General features: G+C 44.6%; 2 protein-coding genes across 2 annotated transcripts; one reads left to right on the top strand and one right to left on the bottom strand.

Annotated features, from left to right (window-relative positions):
- Window positions 1-898: 898 nt before the first annotated feature.
- SPRTN (SprT-like N-terminal domain) lies at window positions 899-6,778 on the bottom strand (the record flags this gene model as incomplete). The annotated part of the gene is made up of 5 exons (XM_084284412.1): window positions 899-3,142; window positions 3,412-3,679; window positions 4,768-4,896; window positions 5,650-5,749; window positions 6,501-6,778. 5 exons carry the CDS (start codon window positions 6,776-6,778, stop codon window positions 2,418-2,420), a joined length of 1,500 nt encoding a protein of 499 aa, XP_084140538.1. The 3' UTR covers window positions 899-2,417.
- A 206-nt stretch (window positions 6,779-6,984) lies between these two features.
- On the top strand, window positions 6,985-12,473 carry EXOC8 (exocyst complex component 8; the record flags this gene model as incomplete). The annotated part of the gene is made up of 2 exons (XM_084283741.1): window positions 6,985-8,499; window positions 9,151-12,473. The coding sequence occupies 2 exons, from the start codon at window positions 6,985-6,987 to the stop codon at window positions 9,757-9,759; spliced, it is 2,124 nt and encodes a 707-aa protein (XP_084139867.1). The 3' UTR covers window positions 9,760-12,473.
- Window positions 12,474-22,921: the final 10,448 nt, after the last annotated feature.

Below are 22,921 nucleotides of genomic sequence, written 5' to 3' on the forward strand. Positions count from 1 at the left end.
AGGATTTCTTGCTCAATAACCAATTTCAAGGCAACTTTAGAGCACAGTATGTTCAATATTCATTACTCTACCAGTCTGTTTTTATAGGCAGTTTTCAAACTCCTTCAGGACAAAGACAACTGATACACAAAGCAAGATTTCTTCCCTTTGACCCAAATTTACTAGCATATTCTAAAAAGCATGTGTGGTGCTCATTATGATAATGCTGGAATGGAAACTATTCAAGAACTACATCTTACTGAAATAGCATTCATAGTAACATACCCCAAAATGAGGCTATGAACTGTTAACAGCTGAAAAAGCTGGGTGGATATGAAGACTGTTTTCTGACTCAAAATTGATTTTTTTTTTTTTTTTAAAAGATATTTTAGGGCACCTTTAAGACATTTTGTATTTGAAACGGGACTTTCCAATGGGTTAATACTATTTTTCCCCTTTATGGGCTATATTATTCACCGAGTACTACAGATCAATTCCCGCATTTGTTTTCTACTTGCTGTTTAAAAAAAAACAATAGTCATCCAAATACTTCTGAGTAATATTGTCCTTGTGAGTGTCAAGTTTCACTGGAAATATGAATAGACACTGTGGTTTTAAGAAGGATGTATGGAAAATGAACGTGCCAAATCAAGTTTTAGAAGCAGTTTGTGTAAAAATCAGCATTTTCCAATGAAATGCAACACAAGTTAAACTGGACTAAACATACAGTGGAGATGGCAGAGGTCAATCCAAATTAAAAATGGGTATTGGTGAATATACAGGGAAGTATAAAAAGGGAAAGTGTTGATATAGAAAGGATCTATTAAACCAGACAGCTACTGGATAGGCAATTGAGAGCACTGATGGGTAATGTAAGATGGCCATGACTGTCACGTGAAGACCAGGATTAATGAAAATGTAAAATTAACAATTTATTCAGGATATGCAAGAACAAACTGATTCATATTAAACATCCATAGCATCAAAATTTTAAAATACACCACTATTTCAAAAGAGTAAAGATAATTTACCAAATTCTATTGCACATCAGTTTGTTTATTAGTCTAAGAACTACAAGTATTGTATATAAAATCTGTATCTAAGGCTAATATAGCCATTTAAAGTTGTAGCAGCAATATCATATGAAAACAGCATTTTTTTTTCTAACAAAAATAATTATAACCAGTTTTACAAGTAAGGAATCGAGCTGTTAGTTATTTAACCAGTTAAGTATTTTCAGCAGCAAGAAGAACGGCAAACATTTCAGGAAGTTTATACAGAATACACATCTGCTCAGCATTCAGAACTTTACAGCACAATGGCTTTAGCATTCAACTGCCTGGCCTGATGAATACTAAACACCAAACTGGCTGACTTACTGAATCAGCAAAACAAAGACTGTCAGGTAATGTCGATTCAATGCCATTTTGGTCTGTAAAGCACTGGAAGCTTAACTGAAAAATGAAAAATTGTGAAGCCTGTTATGGCATGGCCAGAAACTGTCTTTACCAGTATTGCTACCAATATTCTTCACTTTCACTTACCAGAGCCAGCCCACGTGGGGCAGTTACTCATGTACATAATACCTGTGTGCTGAGAAGTAGTAAGGTTTCAACAAATTTGTGCAAAACATCAGAAAAAAGTGGACGGAGAACCTAGCTGATCCTTGACCAAAAGATACACGGAAGATTGAAGTTCATTAGCTTGCATTTGACCACTGCAACTTCTAACAGAATAGCCAGCTTTCGAATCCTCTTGGAAACAAAGCTGCGTTATTTATTTAACTGAGCCCTTATAGCCTAGAGCCTCCTCCTAATCTACCAAGTATTCTGTGTTTGATTTCTTAGCATCTTTATTGCCCCTCTGGATTTTCTGTGAGTTTCTCATTCACATCTATCTTCTCTAAAAGGTCACAGGTGAGAAGGAGGTGAGAAAGACCACCTGAGAGTTTAACAGTGGCTTAAGCAAAATACTTGCTGTTCTAAAACTATCTGGTGTACAGTAAACAATGCTTATCTATTATAAGTGGTTAACTTTAAGAACAGCCAAAAATACATAAAAAATGGTCCTAGGAACAAAGAAACTAGCAGGATTTAAAATGTCTTCATTTTAAAAACTGCCTTGAAAACTTGCAGTTCAGCAAGTATCCACCTCCTCTTGCAATACCCAGGTTGTGCAATACGAACATTAGCACAAGCATCCACCTACCAAAATATGAGCATTAGTTTTTGGAGCACAGCTAGCAGCTAGTTTTTTAGTCAGTGCTGATGTGCAGCTCCACAGAACTTACTCTTCAGCATGCTGATGGTAGTTCAAATTGCAGTTCAGGACAGGCACACAAAGAAACAACTACAGCTAAGCAAACCCTGAGCAAACTAGTTTTCAAGCAGTGTTTTCAGCCTTGGTTTATTTTTTTCAAGGTAGCTGTCCGAGAGGCTTTATGCAAGACAAGAATCAAGGTGTTCATTTATTTTAGGCTCTAAAACCTCAGCCTGGCAAACTGGACAACTGACTGTTTTTTCCCTCTGTTCAGTAGCACTGGAACATGCAGAGGAGGACACTGTAGATTCAGCTTTGGTTTTCATGGGTGTATTTATGCTTAAAGTAGTATAAGTACTCTCTTTTTTTATGAAATAGTTTTCAAAGGCCGTTTTGTCTTCCTTTTTTGGCCACTGCTGCACCCTATTTTCCAAGCCCTTCTTCTCAGATGTTGTTGTCTGCTCAAAACAAGTTTGTTTTGGTGGCCTGTTATTATAGCATGGCAAAGCCCTCTTGCCTTTTGCAGAGCCTTGCTTTGATTGCTCTTCCACAACACGAGAAACTTTAACAGGTGATCCGCCAACATTCTTGTACGCTTTTGTATCAGCAACAGAGAGTTTGGGGAAATCACGCTTCGAAGCCAAGTTCACCTTCTTACTGGTATCATCAGCACAGAAAGGAAAAGAGATACCGTTACGGGGTGATTTTTCAAATTTTATCTCATTTTTAGGGATTGGTATTGTGCTTCCTGCTGGTCGATGCTGCCAATCGGATTTTTCACTGTTTTTAATGCTGCTGATGAAATTTATGTTTTTTTCTGAGAGTCCACCTTCTCTTCCTCCAAGCCGATAGCCATTTCCACTAAAAGGAACCAGATCTTTCTTAGCATCCACGCGTTTCTTGTCTGCAAAAAAGAAAAGCTAGTAACTTTTTCATATACAAACCACGGGCTTAGAATTTTGTGCTTCACGTGAAACGTTCGCTGCTTGAAAACAGTGCAGCAAAATAAATCTTCTGCAAACACTTGAGAAAGAGCCTAGAAATGCACATATAAAATAGGCTCTGTTCTTTGCTATGTAATAGTAACAAAGTTCACATAAGGGTGGACCTGTATGTGTTCAAGGAACTGTTAAGACAGAAACAGTTTGGAAAAGAAAACGATATTTTAAATACCTTTGTTAGTTGACTTGGAATTTGGAAGTTCTGCTGGCTCATTTTTTTCCTTGGATTTCTTAGAGAAGTTCTCTGGCTCCTTCACTTTTATGAATGTACCTCCACACTTCTCTTGATGCTCCGCCCACCAGAAGTCTCGCGCAGAGGGTGCTCTATTCATTGAACGTTTCACATACCCAAAATAAGGTTTTCTGTTTTGACAGGGGCCATTGCATCGCCACCAGTGCTGGCGGTATAAATCTACCTCATCATGAAAATTGTGATAGATCTAGGTTTAGAAAAACAAAAAGGAGCACCAGTCACACAAAAATTTCTGATTTTATCAGTCGTTATCTCTACAAACTTCACATATACACACACGAGCATTCCATTATTTCATAATACAGGTCAAGGATAAAGTACTTCTGCACATCAGTAATGTGTCCAGAAGGAAAAATATATCTGCTAACGGAATAGACACAGTAGAAAGAAAGTCCTTCTCCAAGTGCCTTCCTCACAAAATAAACGTGATTTTTTCTCCTAGGGGACCTGAACACTGACAAGTGCTCTGTGATTTGAAAAGCCCTTGCATTGTACCACTGAAGTTTACTGCCCCACTCTGAAAAAAAATTATTCTACCCACTACTGTGAGAAACAACTTTTCCCTGCTCCCCACTGCTTGGTTTTACATTTTAATCCCCAAGATATGTTACTGTTGTGATTTTAACCTTATCGGTTAAAAGAGCTGAAGCTTGCTGAATCTTTAGATAATATTAAAACAGAGTTTTAAAAATGACAAGACATATAGAAATATGTCCTGGCTATCTTGCTTGGACTACAATAAAACCACTTTAAAAATATGTATCTATAATTTCACCCTAAACAACATATTGTTTAGAATGGATTGTAAACAATACTAGTGTTGCATTCTCGCTCCAGCTATTATCTGAATTGATTTTACCAGGGACACAAATTTTAAGTATCATCCACTCATCAGCCTCTACTGATATAAATCCCAACTAAAACAGACTGCTCTTCCACAAATACTGTCCTGAGCGTGGAGCTACTCTGTCTCTGAACTCGTAAGTTGTTTCAAGGTTAAAACAAACTTTAAAGGGAAATTTGTACAAAGGGCACGTATGGTAATTACATGACTCAAAACTCACTGCATCTTCCTCAACTTCTTCCCTCCATCACGCAACAACAAACAACAAAATAACCATGAAATTTTCAGACTTGAATGCAAATTTGTCATGGTGTCAACCGCAGAGTGTGAAGGAAAAACAACTAGATTACTCAAACCACATCCGGAATATCGAAAAACTTGTTACCAAATTCAGAAAAAAAATTGTATTGTATCAAGTGGGTTAGGCTTACTGTGACATTGGCTCCAGTCAAGCGATTAATGCGACGCATGTGTTTGCAGAACTCCGGCCCATGAGATTCACGGTCTCTGTCATTATTAGTTACAAAAAGCAGGGCGTGGATCATTTCATGTAACAGCGTCTGAAACGATGAAAATTATTAGTTGTTAACTAAGAAGCATTACATACAGCTTCAGAATTAAGCTGAAGTATTTTACTCTTTTATGTTTATATTGGTACTGATCTAATTTTCACGCATCTGTGTGTTAAGTTTGGGTCATAAAAACGCAGTACATAATACGATGGGTAGAATAACTCAATTTCCATACAATATTTAATAAGGGACATTCCAAAAAGGAGAAATTATCCTCAAGCCCCAGTCAGATCCTTGAAGGGGTCATCCCCTCCTCAACCAAAGAGATGCTTACAAAAAGGTTGAAACTCTATTTTATTGAGCAAATCTGAATGTCAAGCCAACTCAAATAAGCAGTCTGACAGATGCATAACAAGCAGCACAAAATTATATTTACAGTCATATTCTACATCCTTGTTTTCTGCTACTGGCCTAAAAAATGAAGCTACAGCCATTTTCCTCCTTGCACTTTAAGACTATTCTGCTTTCAATATTAGAGAATAATTTAGAAGCAAAGAAGTGTTTTTTTTTTTTTCCCATCAGTTTAAAAAAAGTGACTTTAGACTCCTACTCGGAGCTGCTCATTTAGGAGCATGCAACTAAAGTGACGTTGCCCACACAAGCAACACAAACACAGCAATAGTGACCACTGTTCTATGATCTGTAAGTCTTTGTATATAAAAATTACATTACAAAATATAAAATGCGGGGTGTGACACACACTACATTCTATGCGTATATTCACGAGCAATTTTCAAATACCTCAACAAGATCCTTCCTCGGTCTTAGCTTAAGGAGTGGCTCACTTAAACGAATAGAACACATTCCACCTTTTCCTTCATATCTGCACACTCCAGCACATCTGAAAGAGACACAGAAACAAGATATTGAAAGCTATGTGCTTTTCTACGATTTCTTTATTAATAAGGATTTTCTACGTGAAGTAAGTTGAGAACTGGGAGTTAAAATGCTGGCCCTTTCCAACACACGCTAAGTAACTTTGAATATGAAACACACTTTTGGTAGTTACTCAAAGAACTCGATGTCATTAAGCAAGGAATAAGAGCTCACAAGTTGTTCTTAATAAGCTGTGATGGAACTACCAAGACAACATATAATTTATTAGATCTCTCGCAAACCCTTAATTCAAAGCTGGCAATCCTGAAAAAAAAAAAAAAAAATATATATATATATATATACACAAAGAATTTTCCAAGCTAACACGTTGAGGAAGTAAAGCACTGCTTTCATTAAAACTCCAGATGGAGAGAAACATCTAAAGCAGGGGTTGTGGGTTCGAACTCGGGGCTGCTACGATTTCACCCTCCCTCTCCTTTTGACTCTCCCTGAACCTTTACGCGGTGGATTGATCGCTCAGAAACCATTTCAAATTTTGGCGTCGGCACCGATTTACGCGTCTAGCAGCCCAACACCCCAAATTAAGGAGCAGCGGGGGCAGCACTCCGGCACCCTGCGCCGCACAACTGCCGCCCGCACCCGGGACCCCCCAAACCCTGCGGCAGGGACCGGGGGGTGCCCGGCACGGCCCCTGCCAGCAGGACACGGGTCTGCCCGCGGCTCCCACCCGCTCCCCGTCCCCTTCCCGGCCGTACAGCGTCATGCGGGGGCTCCACGCCACCTCCACGGCGGCCAGGCGCCCCCAGAAGAGCGCCTCGTTCAGCTGCACGAACAGGCCGCGCACGTCGGGGCTGGGGTCCAGCAGCTCCCACGCCTCATCCACCACCGACAGCGGCCGGAGCGGCTCGGGGACGGCCGGGGGCTGGGCGGAGGCCACCCCCTCCCCGTCCTCAGCCTCCCACAGCTCCTGCAGCTGCAGCGCCAGCGCCAGGTCCCCGTCCCCGTCCTCCCCCTCCGCCACAGCCGCCGCCATCTTGGCGGCTCCCCCGCCCGCTTGTGGCGCAGGCGGCGTGCGTGCGCAAGGAGCGTGCGCAAGCAGCGTCCGCAGCGCTGCGCGCGTAGGCGGGGCTACGTAGCGCTAGGGGCGGCCGCGGCGCTGCGCTGCGCAGGTGGCGTACGCGGCGCTGGTTGCGCAGGCGCGGCGGAGGGGAGCGGAGGGGAGGGGAGCGGAGCGGGGCCATGGCGCTGGGGGAAGGCGGCGGCGGCGGGGGGGGGGGCAGCCGGCTGCGGCGGCAGCTGGAGTCGGGCGGCTTCGTGGCGGGCGAGTACGTGAAGCAGCTGTCGCAGCAGTCGGACGGCGACCGGGACCTGCAGGAGCACCGGCAGCGCATCCAGGCGCTGAGCGAGGAGACGGCGCAGAGCCTGAAGCGCAACGTCTACCAGAACTACCGGCAGTTCATCGAGACGGCGCGGGAGATCAGCTACCTGGAGAGCGAGATGTACCAGCTCAGCCACATCCTCACCGAGCAGAAGGGCATCATGGAGGCCGTCACGCAGGCCCTGCTCCTCCAGGCAGACCGCGACGACCCCGCCCTGGGGCCCTCCGACCCGTTCCTGCCGCTGTCGGGCAAGGAGGCGGCGGGGGGCGGCGAGGAGGGGCGGCAGCGGACGCTCACCACCCTCCTGGAGAAGGTGGAGGGCTGCCGCGACCTGCTGCCCGAGAGCCCCGGCAAGTTCCTGGTGTACAACGGCGAGCTGCTGGAGTACGACGCCGACCACATGGCGCAGATCCAGCGGGTGCACGCCTTCCTGATGAACGACTGCTTGCTGGTGGCCACCGCCCTGCCCAACCGCCGCGGCGCCTACCGCTACGATGCCCTCTACCCGCTGGACGGGCTGGCGGTGGTCAACGTCAAGGACAACCCGCCCATGAAGGACATGTTCAAGCTGCTCATGTTCCCCGAGAGCCGCATCTTCCAGGCCGAGAACGCCAAGATCAAGAAGGAGTGGCTGGAGGTGCTGGAGGAGACCAAGCGCAACCGGGCCCTCAGCGAGAAGCGGCGGCTGGAGCAGGAGGCCATGCCCCGGCCCGCCCCGATGCCCCCTGAATCCACCAACCCCTTCGAGGAGGAGGAGGAGGAAGAGGAGGAAGAGCCCTCTGCCGAGGAAGAGGCGGTCGACCTCTCGCTCGAGTGGATCCAGGAGCTGCCGGAGGACCTGGACGTCTGCATCGCTCAGCGGGACTTCGAGGGGGCGGTGGACCTGCTAGATAAACTCAACGAGTACCTGGCGGACAAGCCCGTGAGCCAGCCCGTGAAGGAGCTGCGGGCCAAGGTGGACGAGCGGGTCCGGCAGCTGACGGACGTGCTGGTGTTCGAGCTGTCCCCAGACCGCTCGCTGCGAGGAGGGCCGCGGGCCACCCGCCGAGCCGTGTCCCAGCTCATCCGCTTGGGCCAGTCCACCAAGGCGTGCGAGCTCTTCCTGAAGAACCGGGCGGCTGCGGTGCACACGGCCATCCGGCAGCTGCGCATCGAGGGCGCCACGCTGCTCTACATCCACAAACTCTGCCACGTCTTCTTCACCAGCCTTCTGGAGACGGCGAGGGAGTTCGAGACGGACTTCGCTGGCAACAACGGCTGCTACTCTGCCTTCGTTGTGTGGGCCCGCTCCTCCATGAGGATGTTCGTAGATGCCTTCAGTAAGCAGGTGTTTGACAGCAAAGAGAGCTTGTCGACTGCAGCGGAGTGCGTGAAGGTAGGTGTGACCACACAGGGTGGTGTGACGAGCTGGCCTGAATGCAAGCTATAAGGTTTGCAAGCCTTCATTTCTAACCCTAGAAATTTTTTGACAGAGTGTTGCTGGAGAGGTTTCCTGCATTGAACGGTTCATAGGCATGTGGGGTTGGTTTGTGCCTTTTTTAGTTTATCAGAAGAAAATGTTACGATGAGAATGCACAGCAAGAAAAATGCTGCCCTTATCAGAAACACAGAATGTGTTCTTTCTTAATTTGCCTTTGACCAGTAGGAGATCCTAAAATTTGTAAAAACACATCTGAATGATGAGTATTTTGAAGGCTTTTTGTTTGTTTTCCAAGCCTGCTCTGGACTATGCTTCCTTGATCTTACTGTGGGACCAGCTCTCTCAGGTTATGGTGTCTTTACTTATAGTAGCTACTGATGGGGGAGGGAAGGAGTTGTAAAGTAATTGTCCAGAGTATTTTTGACATGCATGGCTTGTCTTTCATTCATTGATTTCTTTACTAATAAGGATTTTCTTGGCACAAGAAGTAAATGAAAGATGACAAATGCTTCCCTGTTTTCTGAGAACAATAAAAACGAAGTAAACATTTAGAGTGTAAAGGGGGCATGCAAACTACTAACGCTTTGCTTTTCATTAATACCCAAGGTCGCCAAAGAGCACTGCAAGCAGCTCAGCGAGATTGGACTGGATCTCACCTTCATCATTCACGCCCTCCTGGTAAAGGATATCAAAGGTGCTTTACAGAGCTACAAGGATATCATCATCGAGGCCACGAAGCACCGCAACTCTGAGGAGATGTGGAGAAGGATGAACCTCATGACCCCGGAGGCTCTGGGGAAGCTCAGAGAGGAGATGAGGAGCTGCGGGGTGGGGAATTTCGACCAGTACACTGGTGATGACTGCTGGGTCAACCTCAGCTATACTGTGGTGGCTTTCACTAAGCAGACTATGGCCTTCTTGGAGGAAGCGTTAAAGCTTTACTTTCCAGAGCTACACATGGTTCTTTTGGAGAGTCTTGTGGAAATCATCCTAGTGGCTGTGCAGCACGTTGATTACAGTTTACGGTGTGAACAGGACCCTGAGAAGAAAGCATTCATTAGGCAGAATGCGTCCTTCCTTTATGAAACTGTCCTTCCTGTTGTGGAAAAAAGATTTGAGGAAGGAGTTGGAAAGCCAGCCAAGCAGCTCCAGGATCTGAGAAATGCTTCAAGGTTGATGCGTGTGAACCCAGAAAGTACCACCTCTGTGGTGTGAAGCGAACTAACTCTTCTTATTAACAGGGTGTGAAGGCACTTACTGAAAATGTTGTACAGTGAATAGATGAACTAAATGGTTTTTTGAGTCCCTGAGAAATGAAGAAGGCTAGCTGCAACTTTACAGAGGCGGCAAAATTACAGTCAAAGCCATCAAGGGCTCAACACTTCTTTTGGGAGGGTGTGTGGGAGTGAGAGGTAGCAGTGGGGTTGCTTGGACTGCATATCCTGTTAGAATGGTTGGTGTAGTGTTTGTGACTTGGGAAATACTGTGGTGTACAATTTTTGGCCAAATGTTTGTGAAAGTCTTAAATGTATGTAAACTGTGCAGCAGGAAAAGATCACTTCTTGTCACATTGTCTGAGTTCTTTTTTTAATGCAGTGTTCTGGTGGAAGGGGAAGTGCTGAAACACTCCCAGGGTGTGGTATTTGGTAAGGCACATCCACCATCTAGATGTGACTCAGCACTACAGATAACGTGGATTTGCACATTGTGATTCCTTTGGTAGCAATGCAGACTCTTCAGTTTCTCCCACATGCAAAACCTCTTCATTCATTCCAGAGACAGATCTAAATTAAACTCATTTGGATAGATTTTTGTGTTTGGGTGAAGGGGTTTTTTCCTCTAATAAGCTTGCCTGTCAACTTAAATTACAGCTCTTTGAAAACAAACCTGCTGTTGTCAGAAACATATGACCCGTGCAGAGAACAAATGAGGATAGTTGTCTTCCTTTCCCCTTTGCGTTCCCCTTGTTTTTCTTGTTTTTTTCATGGACCTCCTTGGTCCTCCCAGCTCCATGTGTTGAGGTAGGCACTCTTGCTCAAGGTGCTGTCATAAATGAATTTATGGGCCATTACCTGCTGATAGAAAACACAGCAAAGAGGCATAAATGCTCTTGATACGCTCAGAGCAGGGAGAGGATCATAAGGTACTGCTCCGTTTGGAAGAAACGGGATTCTAGTTTTGCTGTACAGAAGCAGCAGAGGATTAAAAAAAAAGGGGTAAAAAAACCTGGGTTTAGGACTTTCATCTTCAAAATACACACCCTAACTCTCCTGAAAATATTCCTGTTTCCTGTAATACAGCAATAACCAAGAACAATCCTTTTTACAGAAAACACAAGGAATATATCTGGCTGCGAGCTCAAGTGTAGGTGGGGGAAGTTTATGTGAATGTTTTCTTGTTGGGATTGAGTGGTGATGCCTGTCTTGTTCAGTATGTGGCAAATTATGAAATAAAATGAGCCAAGTCTTATGTAAAGCCTGCCTTTAGGAAGCTGTCAGCATCACCGTCTAAACTGCATAAACTTCTTCCCTTTTAGTGCAGACCTTAACTGCGAGAAAATCGCAGCAGTTTAACGTTATATTAGACTCAATAAGCGGTCTTAACTGGAATAATTGAGTACCCTATTCCTCTTGTTTTCAAATGAACACTTTTGCAATTTGTATCATGATAATGAATACCTTGTGACTGTGTGAGCAAAGAAAAGAAACCACTAGTAAAACATTCTGCCTCTGTTATTGCTTATACTGGAGGTGTGTCATTTTGCCATGTCTTCACACTTCTGGTTTAATGCAACCTTTGCTTTGGTGACTAGTTTTAATTCTCTTGATCTTTGGATGTCTTTTGAGCTGTCAGATTTTGCAAAGTGTCTGCTTGCTTGCTCTCCAAAGTTCTGAGTGTTTTGCTAGAAAATCAAAAAACAGTGTTTTTTAAGGTGTATCTCACTGCTCTGAGCTAAAACTGTTTGAAAACCACTGTAATAACTATAGTTTTGATTTAAAGTACAGGGCTGGGGAGAGCTAGCACTCGTGTGAATGTGAGCTTCAAGAGAGCACCAAACAGGTGTTTTTTTTCTACTAGTGGACTTTCTGATACCAGAACCTAGTGAATTGTATTAAAGTAATACATTTTCCATCAACTGTTTCAAATAGGCAAAGGTAGCAATCTGGATTCACTTAATTTGGGAAATATTTTCAAGTGGATTTTGAGTGAGAACTCTGTGTGATGATGGGCATTTTGGAAGACAGGGAGAAGGGAGGGCATTAATCTATTTAAGGCATGCCGGTCTTCCTGATCTTGTATCTGCTGTTATCCATGGGGCAGTAGGCTTATGTGGATGTTGGCTTTAATGGATCAGGGGATCTGACCTTTCACTTTAGTGATCAAATGTCATTTTCACGTGCCTGTTAGAAATCCACACGTTTGAATTGTGTAAGCTGCTGTAAGGAGCACTGATAATTTTTAACTTGCAAATCTATTCAAGTCATGTGGAAAGAAAAACAATGGCTTAAGGAAAATGGTGTGTAAATTACATTAGCCCCACTCTGTGTGTTAATTCAGTTAACAGATAAAGCCAACACATGCTGAAAGTCATTGTTTAATAAATGCGTTTCAGATTTGCAGACAATAATTTGGAATGGCACTTTTATTTTCCTGAGCTGCTCGCTTGTGGAGGTAGTGTGGCTCAAATTGGGATTTGCAGTAACTACTGAACAATACAATAGCAGTTCTGTTGATTTGGGGAAGAGCTAGCTGTAATTTTGCTAGTTACTGCTTCTTTTGAGAGAATTGCATATAAAATCTGTTTTCCTTTAGCTGCTGTGACAAAATTGTGATGTGTAATATGATTTATTTCTTTTTTAATTCAGATGAATTTATGTATTAGAATTTAATGCAATAACTTTTCTGAACAGTGAGGACCATATATTAAAACCTTTTGGACATACAACACCGGTGGTGTATTTCCGTTATTACTACATCATCATCAGAAGGAGAATGTTGATGGCCTTTTTCAAAGTCCAAGTCCATTAATAAATCTCCAGTGATGTTGAAGAGCTTCAGGTCAGTTAATATTTGTGAGGTGGATACATGAGGCAGCAAGGTGCTAAAAAGCCAAGAGATGCTAGTTACACTGTCAGTTATGTTCTTACAAAGCCAGCACATAGCATAATAAAGTGAAATTTAAAAATAATGTTTCTCAAAATAGTATCTGATTAAAATTGAGAAGGGGCTGCAGTCTACTATGATCTGGGCTCAATATTTGAGGCCTTACCAACAACAGGACAGTGTAATGTCATAAAGTTTATTACCTTCCAGAGCTGATTTTGCCCTTAGATATGTTCATACTTAATTGAATGTTCAATGTGCAGTGTGCCCCATCCTCACTAGGTGGAGTTTTGTCAGTTGAATCCTCAGCAAGCCAGGGCAGGTATGGGCATTAAATCTGTACTGCCTTGCAGCTTGCTTGGGGACGTTTTTGTAGTACCATTGGGAATGAAGGTGTTGCAATAAATGATTTGAATTTTAGCGTCAACATGTCACAACTCCTTGCTTGGTACTGCTTTTCTTATGTGCTTTCTGATCTTTGTACCATCAGTCTCATAATTCTTCATGTTTTCTTTTCCTGCAGTGTTTTTCTACCATCAGCAGGCATCCTGCAGAGGATCTTGGTTTCTCATCTGTCTGCTTTTTTTAGAAGTGTGTACCAGTATGTGACTACTGATCTGCCTCAGACTTTCTGCTAGACTGCAACCCCCTGCAGGGGTGTGGAAAGTTGCTTGTCCTAGCTTCAGCTATCTCATGGTTGATAATTCTTTAAAGCTAAGTGAATGGTGTTCATTTTAGTGACTTCTCATCACCAAGCCTGCACGGCCTTTTGTCATTTTACTATAATATTGGACTGAAATGCCTAATGAGAGCTTAACCAGTCTCGTTCATAATGCAGCTTTGTACTCTTAACACAGTCATGCAGGACCCTAACACCAATCTTCATATTTTACACACTCCTTAAACTTCTCTTGCACAACTCATATTTTAACTGGACTACCTTTTACTTAAAAATATTAGTAGTTCTGCAAGCTTATTCTATGAAGAAAGTCAAATCCAGCACGTAGCCTATCTGTCAAAAAGTTTTGTGAGCATAGCCTGCAGAAAAATCCTTTTCCTCGGAGGTTCAAGTGTGATGGTGTATGTTCAGTGCTTGTAAACTCCAAAAGCCATTGGAGAGAAACACCACAAACTGTGGGAAGATTGTTTCCCAATCACATGTAGTATACTGTTTTTATGAAAATAGGTGTATGCCCTTTATTACTACAATGGACACTAAGTAGTGTAATAGATCGGTTTTTGCTTGAGCCACCACAGGCACAGAGAGAGTAATTACTTCCTGAGTATTTAGGAAACTTTGCTAAAGCAACTTTAATGACTTCAGCATGCCCCATAATACAGACCTGGACTTCAGGGTTACAGGCTCTTCTCTGCTGCAGATGTCCTTGGTCTGACACAGCAGAGACCAAGTACTAGCAACTCCCCTTTCTAGAGGTTTACATGACTGACAGGACAGCTTTAGGGCAATTTTAGATCACCCTTCTGTGACCCCGTGTTGTTTATGCTCTCTCCCTCCCCATGCTGTAGCTGGATCATGGTTGCATTTCTTTCAATGGGCTGAGCATCCCACTTCACACCCAAGCAGATTATATGGGAGGATGGAGAGAGCCTGCTTCCCAAATTACTTGAAGGAGCTGTGATAGCACGCAGTTACCAGTGGGTGTCCCACAAGAGCTCTGCACTGGCGAGCTCTACCTCTGAAGGGAAAACAGACACCACACCATAAACGCAAGCAGGTAGGATTGCGTTCAGCTTGCTCTCACAGGCCAGGACAAGAGCTAAAAGCGCATATGAAAGCTGAGATATTAATCCCTTTATGTAATGGCAGGAGCTGGATTCTGAGATTAGATTACCCAAAAGATAGTTTGGCCCTGCATCTCTGGAACCTTGTTCCAAGGTGCTGATATGTTGCAAGTGATTATTGGACCTACTGTGTTAGGAAACTAGACCAGGGAGGCAAGAGGGCAAATTAATTTCGCTGGTGTTAGGGAAGTCCTTGGAGGTGCTTCAATTAATGATGATTTCCAGTCATTAAAAAATTAAATAAATCACACAGCTGTTCCCCAGATGAGTCAAAATCAAAGTTCTCCTGAAGCTGAACGCAAGGTAGCCAAATCCTTTGCTATATATAAGGTGTGCAGATCTAAACACCTGCACACTTGTGCAAAAGTGAGATCTGAACTTCAGATGGCCCCCAGTCTGACTGGGGGCTGAGAGAAAACCTCGCCTCAGACTCTTCCAAACTTCAGTTCTCTGGTCTCGGAGTCATTCTTCCCCTTTCTAAAATCACAGTTCATACACAGCGCTCTGTGCCAGTCAGATTTGTTAAGACCAAGTCTGTTTAATTACAGCTTCAAAGTCCTGCTGCAGTCTGGGGACTCCTGTTACATCCACTTGCAGCTCTCTGGGCCCAGTTTTCACAAGAGGAAGGGGCCCAGCACCCTACCACAGCTCCTGCAGGACAGGGCTGTCAGATGGGTACTTGAAGCTCTGCAGGGCATCCTTCCTTCCTTCCTCAGGATTCAGGGAATTTTCCTCTCAAAATGTGGGTCTCTGATAAGCAGGTCCCATTCTCCTCTTTATTCTTTTTTCCACTAACAATTGGCAGGATTGTTTGTTTTCCCTCCCCACCACCTAACTTCTGTAGAGGTGAGAGATTGGTTTCGTGGAGGAGGCAGGCCTAATGGCATATTAAATTGTGATCTGTGCATTAGCCTTCCATAATTCAGGCCATACACCTTCCTGCCTGCACTCACTGATGTCAATGTATGTGGGGAGGAGAGGGGCTAGGGGCTTACAAAGAAGATCTGTCATCTTTGTCCCCTCAGCAAGGTGCTTAAGCACATGCTTAAAGACCTATATCATGTCCCCCTGAGTCTGACAGGCCCTCTCCTACACTCAGAGTTAATTAGATGTTAAAATGCTTTTCTTGCCTGGAATATCAGCGTATTTCTGTTGAATTTCACAAAACCAACTGGTGAAGAAGTGATAATGGGGCAATACTGGGGCAACAGCAGCACACACTAGCAAACAAAGTGTGCATTTCTGTGACACCCCCCCCTGCAGCGTGACAATTTGTGGTGCCAAACAAAGCCCATCTCCAGCAGGACCAGTACTGCCCATAAATCACCAGCGCTGCGGCTTCCCAGGAGGCAGCAAGAAGAGGGCTCTGTGTGCTCAAATACCCTTGTTTTGCCCTTCGTTCTTCCCCTGATGGCTTCCCCGCAGAGCAGCAGGCCTCCAAGCCCAACAGCTCGGATCCCAAGCACTGTCCCCCCTTCCCGAAGCGGGTCTCTGCTCTCCCCACGGGGCCAGGCCCCATCTTGTTTGCGTGGACCCGTGCAGGGTGTGCAGCGAGCAGCAGGCCTCCCCGCCGCCTGCGTCCTCACACAAAATAGCCCCTCTCCCGCTGTGCCTGCAATCAGTGGCCATTTTTTGTTTTGCCCTGAAGTTTATTACCATTTAAATAGCCTCCCAGCCTCCTGGGGGGTTTCTGCCTCTTCTGCTTCACAGCCCGGGAAATTAATTCCAGTAGGATCTTGGCCCTGCAGGAAAACCGTGCTGGTTTAACCAAACCAGCTTAGGAAATGCTTTAGTTAAACACACGCAAAACCTTTTGTCGCCCTTTAGTTTTGACTTTTTGCAGACTTGGCTTGGGGTATAACACGCTTAGACAGGGAAGTGTTTATTCACAATCAAAATTACAGCACCAAACTCTGCTGTCTGGGGCAATGTTTTCTGACTACTGTGGGCAAATTCCAGATTTACCTCAGTGTGTGATTTTAGGCCTTGAAGATGCAAGGACCAGACTGCAAACGCCTTTAATCAGGAAGCAATTAATTGCACAAATTTCCTCCTTGCAGCCTGTGTAGCACTCATCCAGGTAATACTCCCTGGGAGGCAATGGCTCATGCCTGCACACTACTTTTATTACTGTATATCTCTGCTAATTAGTTCCTGTCGGATGGGAGGCCAGATTGCTACAGGGGGTTCAGATAAAAGGTACAACCAGTTAAGAGAATCTAAAGATAGCTTTAAGGAGAAGAAGAAAAAAAAAAAAAAAAAAAAAAAAAGCAAAAAAAAAAGCTTTGTTTTTCCACTTAACTCTTTTTTATATTATTATATCTGACGAAAGCTCCCAGCACAGCTCATACTTTTGCTGGAAGTCAGGACAGGGTTTGTGAAGGTTGTTCCCATGTGTCAATGTCGACCATGCTCAACTTCTTTTCCAGAGCACCCTGGTGTTTGCCCAAAACCAATGCCAAGTAGGAAACACCTTGTCTCTTTTGCAATTGATCTTCCATGCAAAGTGATCCCAGTCCTGGCTCTCCCTCAAAAAAAGATGCTCAGCTTCGATATGAGCGTGGTGCATATGCACCAGTAAAGGGATGGCTGGAGGAGGTGGAGCCCCTCGCTGACAGTCCCTGGGACAGCACGTATGCCATGTCCCACCAAACGTGATGGAGGGGATTTGGTTGCCCTTCTGCCCTGCACGCGGGTCAGGGACACTTCCAGCCCTGCTAGCACTGACGCCAACCTTGCTCGCTGTTTCAAACACAAGCCCCACATCCTTCCTGTCCTGCATGCTGGCTATAAACAGCAAACTCACTCGTTATGCTATTATTATAATTTACTAGCAGAAACCTTCCTCTCTGTACACCAAACACACAGCTCTTCATGCCTGACTATTATAATTGTATTTCCAATGTTATAAATAACACATTAGCCTGGTTTATGTGTTCATGCAAGTCAAGCTATAAACTGGCAGATGAGGGAAATTAACTGTCTCCAGAATTCACATTCCTGTCACTTATTCAATTATTTGATCAACATAATTGCTCAGAGCAAGAGCTAATTGGAAAATGACATGCATTTACCCTCTGTAGAGGAGGAGAGGCTTATCGGGTATTTTACTGCGGGCAGTTTCATTACTTCCAATATTCTGGAAGAAACAAGCCAGGCCCAAGCACACAAAGCTTGTTTGCTAGCCAGACACTTTCTCATCCTTAAAATAGGCCCAGTATTTTGTGGTGCAAGGGTTTGAACACGTCTATACTTCAAGTACCTTGGCACATAGGTGTGGGAGCTATAAGCCAAGTTTGCCTCCAGGATCCTACAGCACTAAATGTGTCCCTGCTTCTGTACTCCTGTATTCATGCTGGTGCTGCACCTATATGTGCCTGGTTCTGTCCAAGGCCAGATCCCATTCCTGAGAGCTGATACGGATGGGAGAGTATTGGTCAGCTGAAGTAAAGGAGTCTGCCAATTGTAGGAATGGCATATGGTGATTATTTTTTGTTGTTACTGTAGTGGAAAAGACTGTAATTCCCCACCTTGCCAGCTCAAATCCTGCATCAAGACCACAGATTGAAACAGTGGTACCTTTGGAATGATGTTTTTATTCCTCACTACACATGCACAGACACTTTACTGTTAAATGAAATGCAATCTAAGAAGCTGGTGCCAGAGCAGAGGGTGGGGATGGAAAGGACCAGGAGTCAGGAGACTCAAACCCTAAATCAGTCCCTGTTTCCATTATTAGCTCTAGCATTGTTTGGGGTTGGAACATTTGATTTGTTTAAGCAACAGACGAGCAAGCACTTTTCCAGGCTGAGCAGAGGGGGAGGAAGCCCATCTATCAATGCCAACAGTTTGCAACCTATTGTCTGCAGGCCCTGAGGGGACCTCCGGGTTATCTGTAGGGGAAAGGAGCTAAGAAAATCAACCCTGTTGTCAGTTGCCTTAAATTCATGACAGATGGTCTGCACGTCCAGTGGAAAATATCAGGCAAATTAAAACTGGATAAAAACTAAAGGTCTGTGGAACAATATATATATTTCTCAATTTGATGCCTGAACAGTCTGCCAGCGCAGGCAGGACTGCAGGGGCAGCTTCCCCACCTCTGCCCTGCCCTGGGATGGGCACTGCCATGCTTTCCTCCTGCTCTTTGCTAGCAGTTCAAGCACCAGTTTTTGGGTACATGAAGAGCCCTCAGAAGTGGTTCACAGAGTGACATGAAGGCTTTGAGACATGCTGTCCTGGATCTCGTCCCCTGAGCATCAGCTGTGCTGCTAGCACTGCATAAGTGGCACAGAACAGTCCTGGGAAACAAACTGTACTGCATGCAGTGTCCTAGAGCTTGGTGCTGCCTATATTTGATGAAAACTAATTAACTACGTGAGTAATTTTTTAGTTCATCTGAGAGGAGATAAAGAAATGCATGCAGCACAGCCTGTTTGTACTTACACCAGGACATTTCTGATAATAGTGGAAGAGCGGTGTTCCTTTTTATTATTATTATTATATTGAAAGAGAATGCAAAAGTAGAAAATAAGAACCTAGAAAAGTAGCCTCACCATGGGTAGCTAGGGCGTGTGCAGTGCCTGTGCAAGTGTCCCACCGGTCCCTGGGGAAAGGAAAGCTCGAGCCACCGAACTACCTGTAAGCACAGGTTTGTTGTGCTGCTCTATGCGGATGCTGTGCGGTTTTGAAAATTCCTGCTCACAGCTCGGGTTCACACACTGCCACGGTGAGCTAAAAATGAGGCTGATGCCAGGGTTTTGTATCCTGCGAGTGACTGGCTAGCAGACAAATAGCCCCTGAATGTGTTACTGTGACCTCCAAGCTGTGACTAATGGGATAAATCAGTAACCTGATGGCACCGCAGGACATCTTGCATGGAAAATGCAGGGCCCTTTGCCGCCAACACCAGGCACAAAGGGAAAAAATAAATAAAGAAAAACCGCAACGATCCTTCAGGATCTTGTAAAATCGGGGGTGGGCACCCTGCTACGGCTAGAGCAGGTAGAAGGGGGGGAGTCCCCACAGCTGCGGGACCCCGGCCCCGAAGCACCGCGGCGGCACCGACAGCAGGGGGCGGCCGCCGCCGCCGCAACCCGCATCCTGCAGCCCCGCAGCCCCACATCCCGACATCCCGGGATCGCGACATCCTGCATCCCGACATCCCGGAATCGCGACATCACTGCATCCTGCACCCTGCAGCCCCCCAGCCCTGCAGCAGCCTGGAAGAATTGTGTGCATCCCTACGGCTCAGCATCCCTACGGCTCAGCATCCCAGCAGCTTGCAGGCCAAATTTATCCACGTCCCAGCCCAGGGCATGGGGCAGGCGCTGCTGGCACAGTGCTGCTGCTGCTCAGGGGTCCGGGTTTTGTTGTGGTGTCTGCCCTGACAGGCAAGGACAACTCTGTGACCACCGAGGTGGTTGGAGTTATACTGGGGCTTCTTGCCTGAGGCCCTGTTATAAACCGTACTGGCAGAGGTGTTATTTCCTCGCTGGGAGCTGGAAAAATCTTTCTCGTGTGGGCTTGGTGCAGCCTGAGGAGACAGCTCTACAAATGTGCATGATACAGCAGGAGTTACTGGTGTGCTCCCGGTCCCATTGCTGCACAGTTCTGAGACAGTGTGGGTAAAAGCAACAGCAGCTGCCTCTGCACCTTTTTGGTGCTGCAACCTGGTACTTCACTGTGAGCTTTGTCCCTGTCAGGAACTGTCCCTCCCTATGCATGGTAACAGATTTTTCTGCAGGATTTTAGCACTAGAAATGACCACGGGAAAGCTGGTGCTTTTGTTACACCGGGACATTCTTCTTGCCGACTGTGAATTGACTTGATTGCATTTCCGCAACCAGAAAATTCAATAAACACAGGCAGAAAAAAACGTTTGTCCCTCCAGTTTTTGGCCTATTGCTCTCCACTTTCTTGTGCTGCTGAGCCTCGTGCTGGCAACTGCTCGCAGGAGGCCAGTGGGGTGCTTGGTCTGACAGATCCCCTCCTGCCTGGCTCACAGCAGAGCCCTGCTGCACACCTGAAGCCATGGCACAGGTGTGCTGCTCCACTGTAAATATATTCCCAGTGCTCGTGTGGACTGCCTTAGCTGGAACTTCATCCATTTTTCTTCTCAGGCACAACTCTCTGCTTATTATTTGCTGTGGACAGTAGGTACTTGAAATGGAAAAAAAAAAAATCAAGTCACAAAACGGAACAGAAAATCAAACCGTGGAAAATATTTGCAGGCAAATAACAAAAATGCAGTTTGAGTCAATTGAAACATTTCATTTCAATAATTTCAAGCTTTTGTTGTTGTTGTTGTTCACTTGAAAGTAAAATTATTTAAATGATAGAAGGCATTTGAATAAAGCAAACACTATTATAAATGCCAACAACATAAAAACATGATGCTTTGACATTCATAATTTTTTCTTCATTGCTTTGAGAAATTTAGCAGGCATGTTTTCTTCTGCAACTCTCACAAGAAAAACAATACTTTTAAGGAATCAGTAATCCTCAATTAAAAAAATATTTTTCTGAGAATGCTTATCCAGAAAAAGCTGGAAGCACTTAGCATTTAAAGTCTATCAGGAAGCTTTTAGTTCCAGATCGTGTTATACTTCCACTGGCATGACAGAGGTGCTTACAAATTAAGTTCAAAGATGCAGCAGTGGTGGAACTAAATGCATATTTCCTGATGCCTGTGCCTATCAGCACAGGGGTGTTTAGACTGATGTTTCCAAATACAAGCTTAATTTCTTCTCATACCAAAGGGAGCAATCAAAACCCCAGTGAATCCCAAAGAGAAATCAGAGCCAGCATACTGGAGGCTTTCTCCCATCTCACTTCTGCCTGTGTTGTGTGCGGAAGAAAGATGCTTGTTGTGGATACAGCCCAGTCCCTGCCCTCCTTCAGTGAGTCAGAGTCAGCTCCTTAGGTTTTACAGATCTTAAGTCAGAATGGAAGGATGGTCTTGTGGCTTAGTATGAGGACTGTGAGTCAGAAGAGTTTATTTATAGGGAAAAAAAATTGCTCCTTCCATTTATTAGTAGATCTCTCTTACTGTCCTAAACAAGTTGCCACTAGAAAATTTAAGTTGTCAGCATTTTAAAGCTGGAGAGGGCAAGAAAAACGACCAAACAAAAAGAAGTCCAACTGACATTTGATCATTTCTGCAGCAACATTACATTCATAACCAGTTGTACGATATAAAAAAATAAAACACCAAGGTAAATACCAGCAAAATCCTGATTTGGGTTTCAGGCCAACCCAACTCCCGCTGATTTAACGGGGAATGTTGATTAAAGACCTCAAGCTGTGACCCACAACAATTCAGCCAGGTTACTCCTGCCACTTAGGAAGGCTTGAGTTAAATTGGAAAGTGGGATACAGCCCCAGTGAGTTTATCAGCTCTGAGCAGTATGTTTGTAGGCAGATAACCTGCAAGTACCTCCCTGCTTAGCCTCAGACTCATACAGGGGATTCAATAGGTCATGTGTGTGCTGGTGGGAGATATTAAAGTCATTCAGCAAAAAATGAAAAAAAAAACCACAACCCAGCGTTGGAACAATTCTTTGGAAATCAGTCATTCATTACATGCAGTTAATGATCAGTTCGAGGGTTAATAGCCAAACATGAAGTTAAGGATGATTAAAGCTTAAAACAAATTAACTGTTGGGTGACTGCAGCCGAGACAATATTCTGTTAATTTTTGATGGTTTTTCTGGATAGCCTCCCATGGAGGCTGAAGAGGGATATTTTAACTTGTCAAGGCAATAGCACCATAGCAACAAATCCTCAAGAAGCCTGTCAATTTGGTGCACAAAATCTGTTTTGCATAACACAGCTTTGATCTTTAAGTGTATTTAGCACTGCCTTTTTTTTTTTTTTTTTTTTTTTAATGAGTGTGGTGAAGAGGTGAAATAGGTTCCTTGTACAAGTAGGAAAACTCATTACTGTCCTTTAATTTTTGAAGGACAAGCTAGGAAGAAGCATACCTCTTTTAATGTGGAGGTCCAGTCAGGGGAAATAGGCCTTGAGCATGAGGTCATTTACCCTTGGGTTAACAGTGAAGCAAGCCACATGAGGGTTTGCAGAATCCAGCCCTTATTTTATTAAAACAAAACAAAACATATTTTTATTTGTTCATTTTCAATTCCTGTTTCCCCAGGTGGGTTCCCAGGAGGACACCTTGTCCTCTTGTTTTCAAGCTGTGCTTCAGGGGCACGCTGGTGATTTTCATGGGGAGAAGTGGTCAGGGAAGTGGCTGGAGAAAATGCAGGTCACGCAGGCACACCTACTTCCATGCAAACAAATACCACAGTGAGGGAGCAGGAGTACTGAAATGTGTTGTAGGCTCATCCAGTTTCCTTTCTGGTGTCTGCAAAAATTACCATGGTGCCATTGCACTTGATGGTCCTTGGATTGTTTTCCAAAAGTGTAGTTGGAAGAGAAACTGTCAGGAAACACCAGCACATCCACACTG

This window comes from Netta rufina, assembly GCF_964035555.1.
Source record: "Netta rufina genome assembly, chromosome: 3".
Classification (NCBI taxonomy): Eukaryota; Metazoa; Chordata; class Aves; order Anseriformes; family Anatidae; genus Netta; species Netta rufina.